The 14954-nt window shown below is 34.9% G+C and overlaps 2 protein-coding genes across 5 annotated transcripts; both read left to right on the top strand.

Annotated features, from left to right (window-relative positions):
• Positions 1-991: 991 nt before the first annotated feature.
• LOC114185847 (ABC transporter G family member 3) lies at positions 992-6485 on the top strand. 2 transcript variants are annotated; one of them, XM_028073784.1, is made up of 12 exons: positions 992-1214; positions 1976-2611; positions 2715-2794; positions 2894-3180; positions 3298-3469; positions 3722-3835; positions 3940-4068; positions 4639-4830; positions 4957-5043; positions 5438-5710; positions 5863-5970; positions 6094-6485. In XM_028073784.1, the coding sequence occupies exons 2-12, from the start codon at positions 2140-2142 to the stop codon at positions 6352-6354; spliced, it is 2175 nt and encodes a 724-aa protein (XP_027929585.1). In that variant the 5' UTR covers positions 992-1214; positions 1976-2139; the 3' UTR covers positions 6355-6485. The 2 variants fall into 2 exon arrangements, with proteins under 2 accessions (XP_027929585.1, XP_027929586.1); XM_028073785.1 differs by lacking the exon at positions 992-1214 and adding an exon at positions 1435-1506 and having other exon boundaries at positions 6094-6461.
• A 576-nt stretch (positions 6486-7061) lies between these two features.
• On the top strand, positions 7062-14926 carry LOC114185301 (dolichol kinase EVAN). Of its 3 annotated transcripts, XR_003604779.1 has the most exons (15): positions 7064-7488; positions 7565-7677; positions 7778-7966; positions 8168-8272; positions 8715-8785; positions 8881-8961; positions 9036-9247; positions 9901-10090; positions 10950-11015; positions 12237-12325; positions 12438-12552; positions 13571-13622; positions 13701-13801; positions 13959-14062; positions 14490-14562. XR_003604779.1 is itself a non-coding variant. In XM_028072957.1 (14 exons), exons 1-14 carry the CDS (start codon positions 7307-7309, stop codon positions 14601-14603), a joined length of 1680 nt encoding a protein of 559 aa, XP_027928758.1. In that variant the 5' UTR covers positions 7067-7306; the 3' UTR covers positions 14604-14926. The 3 variants fall into 3 exon arrangements, 2 of the variants coding, with proteins under 2 accessions (XP_027928759.1, XP_027928758.1); XM_028072957.1 differs by lacking the exon at positions 13959-14062 and having other exon boundaries at positions 7067-7488; positions 14490-14926; XM_028072958.1 differs by lacking the exons at positions 13571-13622; positions 13959-14062; positions 14490-14562 and having other exon boundaries at positions 7062-7488; positions 13656-13801.
• The last annotated feature ends 28 nt before the right edge of the window (positions 14927-14954 follow it).

The raw sequence follows: 14954 nt of genomic DNA, 5'->3' as shown, positions 1-14954 counted from the left end.
GAAAAATATTTTAACAAATATGAAGAGAATGATGTATATGAAGCATCTTAACATTAATTCCTAACTAATGTGACACTTCTGGTAGTATACAACAACCTATTTCCATAAACCTTATTGTTTGGAAATGATTTCTCTAAGTAAATAATTCAGTTATAAAATTTTTATCCTCTACATAGATCCGAATATATTTAAGTATTATAAATAGTTAATTACACCTTTTACTATTTATTTATTTATAAATAAAGTGCATGCCAACATAACCCCACAACATACGACAGTGATTCATTTCATTAAAAAAAATTGTATAAAAACAAAAAGGTACGAACGAGGAGTTTTATATTTTAGTATTATTCTTTGATGAAGCCAAATAGGCTATAGTTTCATTTGCCTCATCAAATATGGGAATCGAAGTTCCATTTCTACAAAACAAGTATAATATTATTGTACAATATTAGAATCAAATATAATCAATATAAAAATAAAATTAAGAGTTACAAAGTAAATGTTTGCATTAATAGTCTAATAAATTTATATTACTATAGAGAAATATAGAAAAGTGAGGGAAAAAAATTAGATTTTGTTTGTAATGTTCTCGTAATTAAATTAATGTGATTAACTACAATAAAGTTGGAAAAAAGGAATAATAAATTTACATAAATTTGTAACGGATGAGAACACTCTTAACACGGAGGCAAAGTTTAACGTGGATTCATAGTAACGATGTTATTATTACCGAATCTGTAGTAATAGGTTCAGTTGAAAAGGGTGGGAGTTAACAGGTGGCACGCACTTATTGGGTGTTAACAAAGTGGTAACCTAGAATTGTCGCGGTGGCACTTGGAAGCCAACATCATTACACACAACACACTTGTCTTAACAAAAAGGAAAAAGAAACACTAAGTATGTGCAACCCACCCATAAAAGAAAAGACAAGAAGGGAGAAAAATAGTAAAAAGAAAAAGAAAAATCAGAAATGAAAGAAGATAAAAAAAAGTGTGTGTGTCTGTGTGAGAGAGTGCGGGACACTGAGATGCGAAATGCAAAGGAAAGAAAGAAGCAAAGCAAACAATACAAAAACAAAACCGGGTTCGGCAGGTCAAACCATATTCTTTCTCTCATATAAGATACAAGGAGTGTTGTAGTTCATTCCGTTTCTTCACTCTCTTTCTCCCTTTCACATTCACTCTCTCACCACATGCTTTGCCTAGATCCGGGTATGTACAATGTTGTTTGTTATCTATCTGTTTTTCTAAGCAAGTTTGGGCTTGTTGGTCTCCATTAAGGTGGAAGCTTTTGTGGGGTTTTGTTGGTTTGTCGATTTGCCATAGCAGTAAGTGAGGAGTCTATCTTATTTTTTTCTTACCTTCTTTGGTTTTTTGGGTTTTTATATGTTTAGTGTGTTATATGAAGTTTGTTTTTTTTTGTGCTAAATGGTAAGTGAATAATGTGAAAGAGGAGCCTATGTTAGGAGGAGGGGCTGTCTAGAAGGAAATACAGAGTAAAAAGGTTTGATTTTGAAGTTTTTTGTTTCAATTTTCGTGGAGAATAGATATGGGTTTTGTGTCTATGGAGAGGAGGTTTAGGGCATTCTTGCATTCTTTGCATTCCTCATTGACCTTTTTACTTGTTATGGTTGTGTCATTTTTTTTTTTCTGTTAGGATTGTTTTTAATCTCATTTTTCGTATTTCCCCCTACTGTTTAATTTTTTCTTGAATTATTAATCATTACCTTTATCCCATTTTTCCTGTTCTGTTTCCCTATTGCTTCGTTCTGTCTTGCATTATTAATCATTATAGCGAGCTTCTATTCCATGAAAATAGCCAGACACTTTAGTTCATTGCATTATCCAGTCTGTCATTGTGGTGGTGTCTGCTTTGTTTGTAACATAGAGATTAAACTAGAATTGTGATTTGCCCTTAAATTTTGTCCATTTTTTTTTCTCGACATAATTTTTATTTGTGAATTGCAAAGCAGGTTGCTGGTAGACAGTGTTCCGTGTCTGCAGAAAATGTTGTGTATGAGAGATGTGTATTGCTAGCAGCTCGAATGCAGAGTTGAATGAGTATGAGTCTGAGAGAATTCTGCTTCTTTGTGAATCATGCTTAAATTTTGATTTGAGGTAAAAGCAACTCGTAATTATGGAAGAAATACAGTCTCAATCAGATAATTATAGATCTTCATCGTCGTCGGCGAGCAGCCCGGCGAGTAGGGTGCCATCAAGCAACTTCTTCTACCTGCGTAAGCCTGGTTCACTCAGGCAGCCCATCTCCTTTGAGGATTCACCCGAGTGGGATGATACTGATATTGATGTTAGAGTTGAGGAAGGAGGTGACTCTATTAATGTTGCAACAACACCAGCTTCTCCTTCTCTTTCAAAGCTCAACAGTGGCTCCCTGCCATCGCCACGGCTACCGGAGGGTGCAGTAATTCCACGGAAAATCGCCGGTGCTTCTGTTGCCTGGAAAGATTTGACCATTACAATAAAGGGTAAACGGAAGTACTCTGATAAGGTTATTAAGAGTTCAACTGGTTATGCATTACCTGGGACTATGACTGTGATTATGGGGCCTGCTAAATCAGGGAAATCGACCTTATTGCGAGCCATTGCAGGTCTTGAAGCACGCTTCCTTTATCCTTTTTCATGAAGCATTTCATGATTGTACAATGTATATCTGAATTGCCCTAGCTAAAATGGATTTTCTCTTTTCTTCAGGAAGATTGAACTCTTCTTCTAGGATGTATGGTGAAGTTTTCGTCAATGGAGCAAAATCACAAATGCCCTATGGGTCTTATGTGAGTTCAGTATCTCATTAACAGTTTAGTATTGGATCTCCATTGTGTTTATGGTAGCCAATTTTATTGAACTTATCTGCATATCCATTTTCCTTTCAGGGTTATGTGGAGAGAGAAACTACTCTGATTGGATCCCTCACTGTGAGGGAGTTCCTGTATTATTCAGCCCTTCTTCAGCTTCCTGGTTTCTTTTGCCAGAAAAAAAGTGTGGTAGAGGATGCTATACATGCAATGTCTTTAGGTGATCATGCAAATAAACTTATAGGTGGACATTGTTATATGAAAGGACTTCCTAGCGGGGAGAGAAGGCTTGTTAGCATTGCCAGAGAGCTTGTAATGCGACCACGAATTTTATTTATAGACGAACCTCTCTATCATTTGGATAGGTGTTTATCTGAATTCATTTGATTACTTTTACTGTAACAAGTCTCAGTTGCTTGATTGTGTTCTATATATTAAATCCATTTTTATTAACTTTTGCCGTTTGTCTATGTTTTTGGAAGTGTCTCTGCACTTTTAATGATGGTTACATTGAAGAGACTTGCAAGCACTGGCTACACTCTCATCTTGACCATATATCAGAGCAGTACAGAAGTATTTGGCCTTTTTGACCGTATATGTTTACTTTCAAATGGAAACACGCTCTTCTTTGGAGAAACACTAGCTTGCTTGCAGGTAATTTCTATGCATTCTCAAATCTTGCTCATGTAATTTGATTAGTTGAGTTAGTAATCCTTTTTGTACAAAAATTTTTTTTAAGGGCCTTTATTTTTTATTGTTTTGTACAGATACTAATTTATTAATGAAATTTGATCAAAGACGAGTTTTGCAAAATTGTCAAAATCTTTGTTTTTTTTTTTCTAATCTTCTTTCAGTACATGAAATGCATATCTTGTTACTGACTTTTTTAATTTTATGTTGATGAAGCACTTCTCAAATGCTGGATTTCCTTGCCCAATCATGCAAAGTCCTTCTGATCACTTTCTACGTGCGATTAATACAGATTTTGACAGGATAATCGCAATGTGTAAAAACTGGCAGGTGAATATTTTTTGTGAATTAACGATTGATGTGCTCAATGCATTTTGGATGTCTCACTTGGACTTCTTATGATACCTTATTAACATTATCACATCATATAATAGGATGACAATGGGGATTTTTCTTCTGTAAACATGGACACTGCTGTTGCTATACGCACCCTTGAAGCAACTTATAAGTCATCAGCGGATGCAGCTGCTGTTGAAACTATGATTCTGAAACTCACTGAGAAGGTATATTGTAACTTCTGAAATAGAAACATTATACAAGTTAATCTTCTGTTAATTTGGGCTTGGTTTCACCATAGTTCCCTTCCTTTATACATATCATAGTACAAATTGCCAATTTATAGATTTTAGTACATTATTTGTGCTTATAATTTGAACAATCGGGGTTAGTGGTGGTTTGAAAGTTTCAGATGCAATAAGTTAAAATAAGGCAATAGAAATTTGACAGAGTGAAAAGATTTACAGTTTAGGCAAATATCGTTAGTTTGGAACTAATAGAGAAGGAAACTGAGCTTCCATTGTGGGGCATTTTTACAACAAACATTTAATCTTTTGGAAATATGTAATATGAGGCTTGTGTTTCATTGAAGACCATTTAAAAGGGCTTGTTCTAACAGATGGTTTTGTTGAAGTATGGAGTTTGCTTTTCTTATGATAGCTTAATTTTATTTATTCTGAACAGCCAACATACTTTAATTTTTTTTCAGGCTTTATTCTGCTCTACTGCATATAAAGAGCAGTTGTTGTTGGATGTTGAGTTTTAGAGTCATTTTAAAGCTTGTTTTGATTTTGCAGGAAGGTCCAGTTCTCAAAAGCAAGGGTAAAGCTGGCAATGCTACTCGGATAGCAGTTTTGACATGGAGATCTTTATTAGTTGTGTCAAGGGAGTGGAAATATTACTGGCTCCATCTTATTCTTTACATGCTTCTCACACTGTGTATTGGCACTGTATTTTCTAGTCTTGGTCATTCTCTGTCTTCTGTTGGGGTGAGTCTTGACATGACTATTGAATTTTATTTTTCATTGTGTACCTCTTAGAATTTATATCTTCCAGAAGTTCCAGACAAAGTTATGATACATTGGAACTAAATTTTAACATCTGTCAAATTGCAGACAAGAGTTGCGGCAATTTTTGTATTTGTATCATTCTGTTCCCTTCTAAGCATTGCTAGGGTGCCTGCACTGATGAAAGAAATAAAGGTAATTTTGTGCTTGTTTCACTCTACCGCAATTTATTAGTTTCCTTGATGTGCTTAAATTTATTATGCATACTATAATGATGGTATTGGTCTATTCAAACATCAACTATATAACATAATGCCTAAATTTGATAATTCTTACTGACTGGTGAGAAGTTTATATACATTCTAAGTAGTAAGAATTGGAACAAATCTTTGAAGTAGAATTAGGTGGTAGTATTTGTGTTGTGTTTGGCAGAACTAACTCTTTGCAGTAGACTCCACAGAAAAAAAAAAGGTGAAAAAGAAGATACAATTTACATGATTTTTTTGTTGGTCGAAAAGACATGTCTGCTTTAAGGATTCAAATATGGATTTTTTACTGTTTCACTCAGTAATTTTTTTTTTTTTTGCAGATATATTCCTGTGAAGAATCAAACCAACACTCCAGTACACTGGTTTTTTTACTTGCGCAGCTCTTGTCCAGCATTCCGTTTCTCTTTCTCATCTCCATTTCATCAAGTCTAGTCTTCTACTTCCTGGTTGGGCTGGAAGATCAATTTAGCTTGTTAATGTACTTTGTGCTAAATTTTTTCATGACTCTGCTGCTGAACGAAGGACTTATGTTAGTTGTGGCTACTTTGTGGCAAGATGTATTTTGGAGTGTCTTGACACTGTTGTGCATTCATGTGAGTTCCATTGTCTTTTATCATGTGAAGCAAAAGTTAAATGCTACTCAACTACCAGTCTACTAGTCTATATTTTCAACCTAGGTCATGATTACACAAGAACTTTGGCCTTTTCCTGATCTAGCTTCTGATGCATGTGTATGCCATTTCAGGTTGTCATGATGCTTTCAGCAGGCTATTTTAGAATTCGAAATTCCTTGCCTGGACCAGTGTGGACGTATCCAATGTCGTATATATCCTTTCACACATACTCTATTCAGGTAAATATTTTCTGGGATTCAACTTCTAGAACTAGGAGGGTAAACCAGAATATGACATATTCAAAAGATCCAATCTTTTTCCTTATATGGGTATTTATTGAAATTCTTGTGACCATTTGGTAGGGGCTATTGGAGAACGAGTACCTAGGCACCTCCTTTGCAGTGGGGCAGGTAAGGACCATATCTGGGTTTCAAGCTCTCCAAAACGTGTACAATATCTCCCAAGACAGTAATTCGAAGTGGAAAAATTTGTTGGTTTTGTTTCTTATGGCAATTGGTTATCGTATTTTTGTGTTCATTTTATTATGTTTCTTCGTTGGGAGAAAAATATCCCTGCGTAAATGTTTCAAATGTAATAGGGATACAACAGATCATACAAGTTGATGGGAACGGAACGATGTTCGGCCATTTACATTGTATAATTCCTTTTGATCCAGTTCTGCTTGTCAACTCTAGTTTTGTGAATTTACCTTTGACTAATGAAGAGAAAATGTGATGTTATTATTAGCCTAGTCTTCAACTCTAGTAACATGGTATTTTGGTAATTTTTGTTTCTGTTTTTCTCGTGTTACAACATTAGAGCATACGATGTTTATTATGGGTTTCAGCGGATGCCACCAATTCAGAATATGTTTGTTTTGATAAATATAATTTGGTTTTTGACGTAGCCAATTCCACATGCATAGAAATTTGAGTTGCAGGTGCGACACTGATGGCTGGGGCACGCTCCTCCGTATAACATGTCCCTATTCTGTTCACGTGTTAGTTATGTAATCCGAAACTTTTTTTTTTTAATAAAAAAAAAACTTTCGAATTTTACAACTTAATAAAACTATTTTTTAAGGATAAAATAGATATTTACTTATTTAAAAGGTGCAGAAGAAAAATATGAGGTGCAAAAAGGAATCCTTTTGTATGATTGATGATAGCGGGCCAGGTGATTGGGGGCCTCCAAAAGCCCACGAGCCCACTGTGACTGATCAACCCAAAGTCGAATAATCCAAAATCCCAATACAGAAGAAAGTGGCAGCATTTCTCAATTCTATGTTCCTAAATTGTAATCTAATACCAACAAAATAAAATTGCAACCTAACATTTGAAAATTAGAAAGTTAGTTTGTTTTAATGGACGATTAATGAATTAGGAATATGGATTATAATATTTGCAACCGCGTGAATTGACCGTGACGAATTAATGCGTTTCGAAGAGAGAAGAGAAAAGGAATAGGAATCAGGATTGGGAATTTTTCTTGTGCGTGGATTGCGTTTGTTTCATTCTTCTCCTGCGTGATCTCGTTCTGTTCCCGCGTAAAACCCGATTCTGGTGGCGTCCTTCCATGACGACGTCGTTTCTGAACGGCGAGAGAGCGGTGGCGGTGTTTTTCATCGGCATACTCCTCTATTCCCTCCCTCTCTCTCTCCTCTTCCATGGCGTCGCTCTCTCTCTCCTCACCCTCGCCTCCTTCTCCCTCGAAATCTCTTTCGACTCTTCCAATGCCCCTTCTCTTTTCCGCACCAGGTACCTTCCTATCCCCAATTCTTCTATCTCTCTCTCCATGTCTCTTCATTCACCGGTTAATTAATTCCCTTTTCAGGCCAGGTGCTTCTTCCGGAATTTTGCTTGGCGCCGTCACTCTCCCTTCTCTTCTTCTCTCTAAATTGGTACAGCTGTCGCGGGGATTCTCACTAGCTCAACTTCAAATTCAAGGTTTTCATTCTAATTCCCTCCCTGTTGCTTGCTTATTTTTGTCACTACTGGGTAGGAGTTGCAATTTGCAATTTCGTGATGTGTAAATTTTAATTTATAGAGATTCAGTATCTGACATTGCAATACTGGGCCACCTCTGCCAGCGCCTGTGGCGTCGTTTTGTTCCTTGCCTTCGCACGACGCCGTTCTCCACTGTCCCCTTCACATTGGGGTGCGAGCTTTAGCTTATGCTCCATTTTCCTTCAAGTTTTCGTTTCTGTTGCTGCCCTTGCTACCACATCTCAAATTGGTATGTTATTGTTTGGAACTTTCGTGAACTGCAAAAAATCAATATTTCTGTTAGCAACTCGCGTTGGGGAGTAAAATAATTTTAGTTGTTGACGGAAATACGTTAAACAAATGAGAATATGTTTTTCACTTAGAGTAGCCAATTCATTATAGATTACGAATGCACCTTATGGTTAAACTTTCATTTGCCTTTACTTTTCAGGGATGCATCCGGCACTGAAGCTGGCTTGGGTCTTTTGTCATGGATTGGCGTCTGTGAAGCTAATTCAGCATTTCCTCAGAACTTTTCCCTCTTGTGCCTCCATTGGTATTTTTATTTTATACTCACGGTCTTAGTCACCTTTTCTTCTTGGTGTTTATGATTTTACTTTTTTCATAACACAACTAATATGGGATTTAAAGCTCCATCAAAAGAGGAAGATGAGAAACCTAGATTAGCAATTGATCTCTTTTTATATTGATTCTTTCATGTAACTATGGAAATTTTTTGCCACATATGATCCATATAGACCTGGTATATCAATTGAAATTGGAAAATAATCATTACAAGTAAACAGGTTAGTGCAAATGTTAGTCTGGTCTATGTTTTGTTTGTCATTTGTTCAATAGCTGGGTTTATTTGGGATATGTATAATGTTTCATTACTGTGACTAGGTGTTCGCATCTCACCATAATTGCATAGTTGATTAGAAAAAAGTGTGTTTAATTTGTCTGCTATTTTAATAATCATATTTTCTCCTTAATACCAGGGGAAGCATTTTTGGTGACTTCCGGTATTGTTCTCTACTTTTGTGACATGTTGTTGCTTACTACTAAAAAGGTTAGTGCTTCTTAGTGTGATATGTTCCTAGATGACCAACACACGCATCTATATATGTATATGCATAATTATCAGTGATTATATTGTTTGAACAGCTACATGGACTATTGGTCTCGTCAGAGTCAGTTACTGCAGAATATGAAATAAGTAGAAGTGAGATAAGCATTATAATTCAGGTATTGGTTCATAAATTATAAGTTCATTATTAATTGTATAACACGATCTGTTAAAGTTGTCTCTTTTCTTGTAGGGGCTTGTGCTTGGTCTTTTGGTATACCCAATAGCTTTGAAATATTTTCTCCAAATATGGGAGTGGTCTATAAATTCATCTGCTGGAGAAAGAAGATACTACGAGATTGGGAGAACTGTTACTTTTCTTGCTTCCCTTGGATTTGTACTGATTGTGATTGTACCATCATGGATGCAGTTCGTGAAGGAGTTTCGTGTGCATCCTTTTTTCTGGTATTACTTCAATATCTGATGCAAATGGATTCTTTTGTTAGCTTAGCTGCCTGTTACTGATGTTTACAGATGTCATCTGATATAACATGGAAGTGATATTAAAGGACTCTTGGAAAGTAGTTTTATTAATGCTACAAATTGGAATGATTAGGATATAATTAATTTCATGCTGGCAGCTCTGGTGCATGCTTATATGTAGGTGATAAGGAAATGTTAGCTGCTAATTCCAACAGAAACTGTGGAATGATGAATGTTGTCATATTATTTTATTACACTGCATCCACACTCAGTTAAGCATACACATTTCAACCTTTTATCTAGTACGCTTTTTTTTAATTTTTAATATGAATGTTTGTTAAAAATCTGAATGCAATTATCTGAAAAATGTGGTTTACTATAAAAGCAGCCTAAATTTTATGCCTTCCTATATCATATCCACATTAGATTGTAGAAAAGTTTCTGATAGCAGAAACTGAATCTAATCAAACTAGATTTAAAGTTCCAGAGAATTCAAAAGTAGAACCTTATTCAGGCTTGTTAAAATTCAATTATGACTTTGATGGTAGTTTCGTGTTCAAATTATTTTTGTATGAAACAACTGCAGCTACTTTGTTAAAGTACTATATATTCACGTTTGAAACATGTCATTGCAGGGTGATTTCTTTTGTTTTCTCGGAGCCATCCAAAAGGCTGTCTATGTGTATTTATTGGATGTGTATAATTTGTGTTTCTGTTTTGCGATTCTATAACATCTCCAAGAACAGTAAGATTGAGAGAATTCTTTTGCGGAAATACTACCATCTGATGGCTGTCTTGATGTTTTTGCCCGCCCTTATCTTCCAGGTAATTTGGGACTAGAGAAAAAGGGATTTTTCCACTTAGTATCCATTCCATTATCTATTTTCTTTGTACTTCACTTGAAAGTAATAGGAAAATGTACTACTCCTAACACTCCTCAGACTGTTTACCTTATTTCCAAATAGTCACCCTTTAACCTTCAAATCTGGATGAAAGGTCTTTATCTCTCTGAAGCTTGTAATAGATCTTCCATATCTCTGAAGCTGTTCATTAGGACTTTTTCATATATGATGTTGATTAATACATATGATGGTCTTGAATTTTTTCATGTTATTTAAAAAAATCCTCATTTTATTTTATTTTTTTAAATTATTATAGTTTTTATTTTTTACATGTAAATAGATATAGAGTAGTCATTTTTCTATATTTTTCTATTAAGTAACATGGATAAATTAGAGATTGTAATAAGTATTAGCAGACAAAAGGATCTATTAGTAAGTCTTAGAACGCTTAAGGGCCTCTCACCTGATGTTACGTTTAAGGTGACTCACCCAAAATAATTGCAGGTGGTGTCAAAGAATTTTCTCACTTGAAATCAAACCCACCAAAATATATATTAATCTCACATTTATCATATTGGTCCTCCTCTTATTCTTCTTCTAAGGATTTTCTTAAATAATTCTTTTACATGTAATATAGTGTTAGTTTTCATTTTACGGTTGAGAATATGACGGGAAATAATCATCATTCCACAATGTAATTAAAAGAGCTTATGTATTTTTATTATTACACCTGCATTATGGGGGCCACCACTAGTTTAGGTATATATTTTGTGTTGGTCATTTGTAATACTGTTTTTGATGAGTTCATTGATACTAATGTTTGTCTTTTCTATTTCTTTCAGCCAAAATTCCTTGATCTAGCTTTTGGTGCGGCTTTGGCAATTTTCCTGATGTTAGAAATTATTCGAGTAAGTAACGTGATATACACACAACTTAGGACTAGGAGTGGCAAGTTCATATTTTGAAGAGAATGATGTGTGTTCATTGTGTATTGTTGATCATGTGAATAATGAAGGAGTAAAAAATTGAATTCAAATACTTAAGATTTGAAGAACTACTATGAAAGAGCACCCCTGTTATAAATGAGTAGCTTTATGTGGCACAGGGTTTATTTTGGTGGTCCTTTGATATGTATGAGCTGTAATCTTTGTTTTCATGACAGAAAAGAAAGGGTGAGAATATATGGTTACTAATCAGGAAACATTCTGCAAAAACAAATTGTCCAAAAAATGTTGTGAACACTTGAGCTCGGAGCTCTGGATTTCATGAAAATTTACTGTACAATTTATATATTATGACTGAATGAATGTGATTATTTGAACCCAAGAGTAGTATTTCTTGCTCATGATTTCTTGCTCTGTTCTGACTTATTGTAGTATTATGCAGTTCATGGTTGTTAGAATATAGGAAAATAGCATTTCATATCTCCGGATTAGTTATCCTATTTCTTTGTCTTATCATGATTTATTTATCTAGTTTTTTGGATCATGATTGATGTAAATTTGTATTAGTGTTCTAAGTTTTTATGAACGTGTCAACACACTGTAATATAAAAATTTAGTATTTCATTCTCTTTTATCTCTCTTTCTCCCTCGGTATCTAAAACCAGTAATTTTCACAATGTATCGTCAGGGCAACACCATTCTCCATGATTTATCTGCTGAATGTCTCACAAAAAACTGAAGTTCTGTTTATATCCATATTTTTTCCTGAGGTAGTTGTCTATCAAGTGCCATATCCTCTTTTCAGCCAGTCCTCTGTTTTCACAGTCAATATAACTATTGTTTTGCATTTTCTCTGACCAGCTTATGATTAGTATAAGTAAAAGTTAGTGCTCCAGTTTTTATGAATATAGCAATGCATTGCATTCTCTTTTATCTTCTTTTGTACTTGAAAGCCCTTAATTTCAACAATGGTTAATGAAAAAAATTGAAATGTCTGAACTTTGAAGGCTGATCCCTTTTCTTCTTTGTGTTATCCTAATGCTAAACTCTGATATATTGCCTGTAAATTGTGTCTTTGTTTTCTCAAGTATTTCAAAGCAGGCTGATTGGTATACAAACTTCATTTAGATAGATAGAGAGATAGACCTTTCTTGGTTGCTTTTATATTAACACTTTTTGACCTAGGTATGGAGAATCTGGCCCTTGGGACAACCAATAAATCAATTTATGAATGCTTTTACTGATCACCGTGACTCTGATCTTCTCATTGTCAGGTATCATCCCTTTTTCCATTGTAAGCCAAATTGTAGATAGAGCATAGAGTTTATGATACACAAGAGCTACATTTAGTTCCCTTTCAAATCATATCTTCTGTTATTTGTGCAGCCATTTCTCACTCTTACTGGGATGTGCCCTTCCTATTTGGATGTCTACTGGGTACAATGACCGACCTCTAGCTCCATTTGCTGGAATATTAAGTCTGGGAATTGGAGACACGATGGTAAGTTTGATTTTATTTTTTGGGGGTATGTATGCACACTCCCTGAACTTCAGAGCTTTTGCAAGTAACTAGCACAAACTTCTAAATTAAAATGTTCTAAAAGGTGAATTATTTTTTCCATTACGAATGGGAAAAAAAAATTTCTGTTAAGAATGGGTATATGGTCAAATGTGGTGTATAGATGCGACTTTTGTGGACCAATCAACAATGTTTTAAGTAACCATAAATGCAAGAAGCTGAATCAATCTTGAAGGTTCTGTCAGTCTGATAAATTTCTGGACAAGAAAATTACTCCTTGCATTTTCAGGGGGTCGTGATGATCATAATGACTAATTTTGAATTTTTTTAACGAGGAATTTGAATATTTAAAAAAGTAATTGTAGAAATTGTTTTCAGGGTGTCTGAGGGTTGATGATTGTGTGGATACCATTTTATGTGATGGAGTCATAGGCTAAAGAAAGCATTAAAAAATATGTTTTCTTCCTATACATTTTATTTGCAGAAACACAAAAATGGAGTTATTCTGTTAGTGGTTAATTTTCTCTGTAGTTTGTTGGTTATTTCTCAAGAGTCATATTACATCTTTTTTTTTGTAATGCCACATGTCTTCCTCATATTATACTCATTTTTGTTCTTTGTATAAACAAATGGAAATGTTAAGAACAGTCATTTTGTTTCTTGTAAAAAGGATTAGAGGTAGTAACATACTGTCAGTTTTGATATTAAGGGTCTATTTGGACGATCTTTTCCATAAGGACTTTTAGGAGAGAAAAAAAATTAAGTTGATTTCTGTGTAAGTTAAAATAAGTTTATGCATAAACCAATTTGTAGAAGTTCTCTCATATTTTCTTCAGAATTCTCTAAATTTTTATTTTTAAACTATGCATAAGTTTATTTTAACTTATGGAGAGATTAATTTCATTTTCTTTGTATTTTTTTCTGTCCAAGAAGTTTTTCTGGAGAAACTCATATAAACATGCTTACTAGTTTATAGTAATTGATTCTGTGATTTGTTTAGGCATCAATGGTTGGTCACAAGTATGGTGTTTTGAGATGGAGTAAAACTGGCAGTAAGTATTTTCGTTGTTAATTATTTTTATCAGAGTCTTCCATTACGGGATGTGAAGTGTAGCTTTCTCATTTGACAGAGAAAACAGTTGAAGGTACCGCAGCTGGTATAACTTCTGTACTAGCTGCTTGCTCGTTGCTCCTTCCACTCTTAGCATCAACCGGATATTTTCTCACTCAGGTGACTCACTCTCTCTGATATTTTTGTAAGTAAACTCCTAAGTAGTAAAGTTGACGACCCTTAAGTGTTGTAGAAAAAACTTGATTTTGCTGCATAGCTGATCTCCCGGAACCTCTGTTTCACATATTTTTTTCCTTTATAACATGAGGTATCTCAGTTCGGTACTTCCAGTCCATGTCACTCTGTGTAGATGAGGTGTCCCACATCATTCTTATTTCACATGGTCCTGGTACTTAAGAGCACCAAAGCTCTCTCTACTTGGTACGTTTTGTTACCACTGGTTGACAATTTCTTGCATCAATGAGTTAGGAACCTAGTGGCCGAGCATTATTCACGCATATAGTCCAACTGCTGCATTAGGAGTTAGGTCGGAATTCGGGTACCACTTATAGAATGCCTTAAGGGAGTACTTGCTCTCCTTTTGCCTAGCTCTATTTTCTCACCACGGGTAACAACCCCACGTATAAAGGGAGGGAAAGTAATCGAAAGCTAAAACTATACTAGAGGGTAATTTCATCCTCTAGTGTCCCCATTTAATAGGGAAGAAGTACACGAAAGTGTCATTTATCGGGCAGAAAGTGAAAAGAATAAAGCTAAGTGAGGGAAACCTCTTTTCTAGAATAATATTTTAGTTATTTTGGAGTGTTGAGTTTATCTTTGATGTATTCTTTTACTAACTTTTTTGCAGCATTGGTTCTCTCTTCTTCTTGCTGTGACTGTAAGTGGTTTATTAGAGGCCTACACAGCACAACTCGACAACGCATTTATACCACTTTTTTTCTATAGTCTTCTCTGTTTGTAGGCATGAGCAACGGCGAAGATCTGCACATATATGTTGTATCTGGATACATTGTTTTGGCAGAGGTCAGATAAGTATTAACCAATGTAATTGTACTTGACAGTTTAGGATTGTGGATACCTAGTTAGGATTGTATCTCTCTACAGAAATGATAGGTATACGTGTTCATTTAAAGGGTTTATACCCAACACACAGCAAAATGTATGCAGGAGGCAGTTTCACATTTTTTATTAAACCATTGTGAGGGCTCGTCGAGAATACGATTCTTTTTGTACGGTTATGCCTCTAATCTCCTTACAATGGTTATAACATGCTTTGTTGTATAATGCACTGTACAAGAATACTACCCATCAA

The sequence above is a fragment of the Vigna unguiculata genome, chromosome 5, assembly GCF_004118075.2.
Source record: "Vigna unguiculata cultivar IT97K-499-35 chromosome 5, ASM411807v1, whole genome shotgun sequence".
Taxonomy (NCBI): Eukaryota; Viridiplantae; Streptophyta; class Magnoliopsida; order Fabales; family Fabaceae; genus Vigna; species Vigna unguiculata.
The sequence above is the reverse complement of the archived record's forward strand: the minus strand, read 5'-3'. Positions and strand labels throughout refer to the sequence as shown.

Excerpts from the sequence above, each read along its gene's own strand:
- LOC114185847 (XM_028073784.1), top strand. The coding sequence starts at position 2,140 with ATGGAAGAAATACAGTCTCAATCAGATAATTATAGATCTTCATCGTCG. Across the intron at positions 2,795-2,893 it reads AAATGCCCTATGGGTCTTAT|GGTTATGTGGAGAGAGAAAC; the intron begins GTGAGTTCAGTA and ends TTTTCCTTTCAG. Across the intron at positions 4,831-4,956 it reads ATTCTCTGTCTTCTGTTGGG|ACAAGAGTTGCGGCAATTTT; the intron begins GTGAGTCTTGAC and ends GTCAAATTGCAG.
- LOC114185301 (XM_028072957.1), top strand. The coding sequence starts at position 7,307 with ATGACGACGTCGTTTCTGAACGGCGAGAGAGCGGTGGCGGTGTTTTTC. Across the intron at positions 8,786-8,880 it reads TGTTGCTTACTACTAAAAAG|CTACATGGACTATTGGTCTC; the intron begins GTTAGTGCTTCT and ends TTGTTTGAACAG. Across the intron at positions 10,091-10,949 it reads TGCCCGCCCTTATCTTCCAG|CCAAAATTCCTTGATCTAGC; the intron begins GTAATTTGGGAC and ends TATTTCTTTCAG.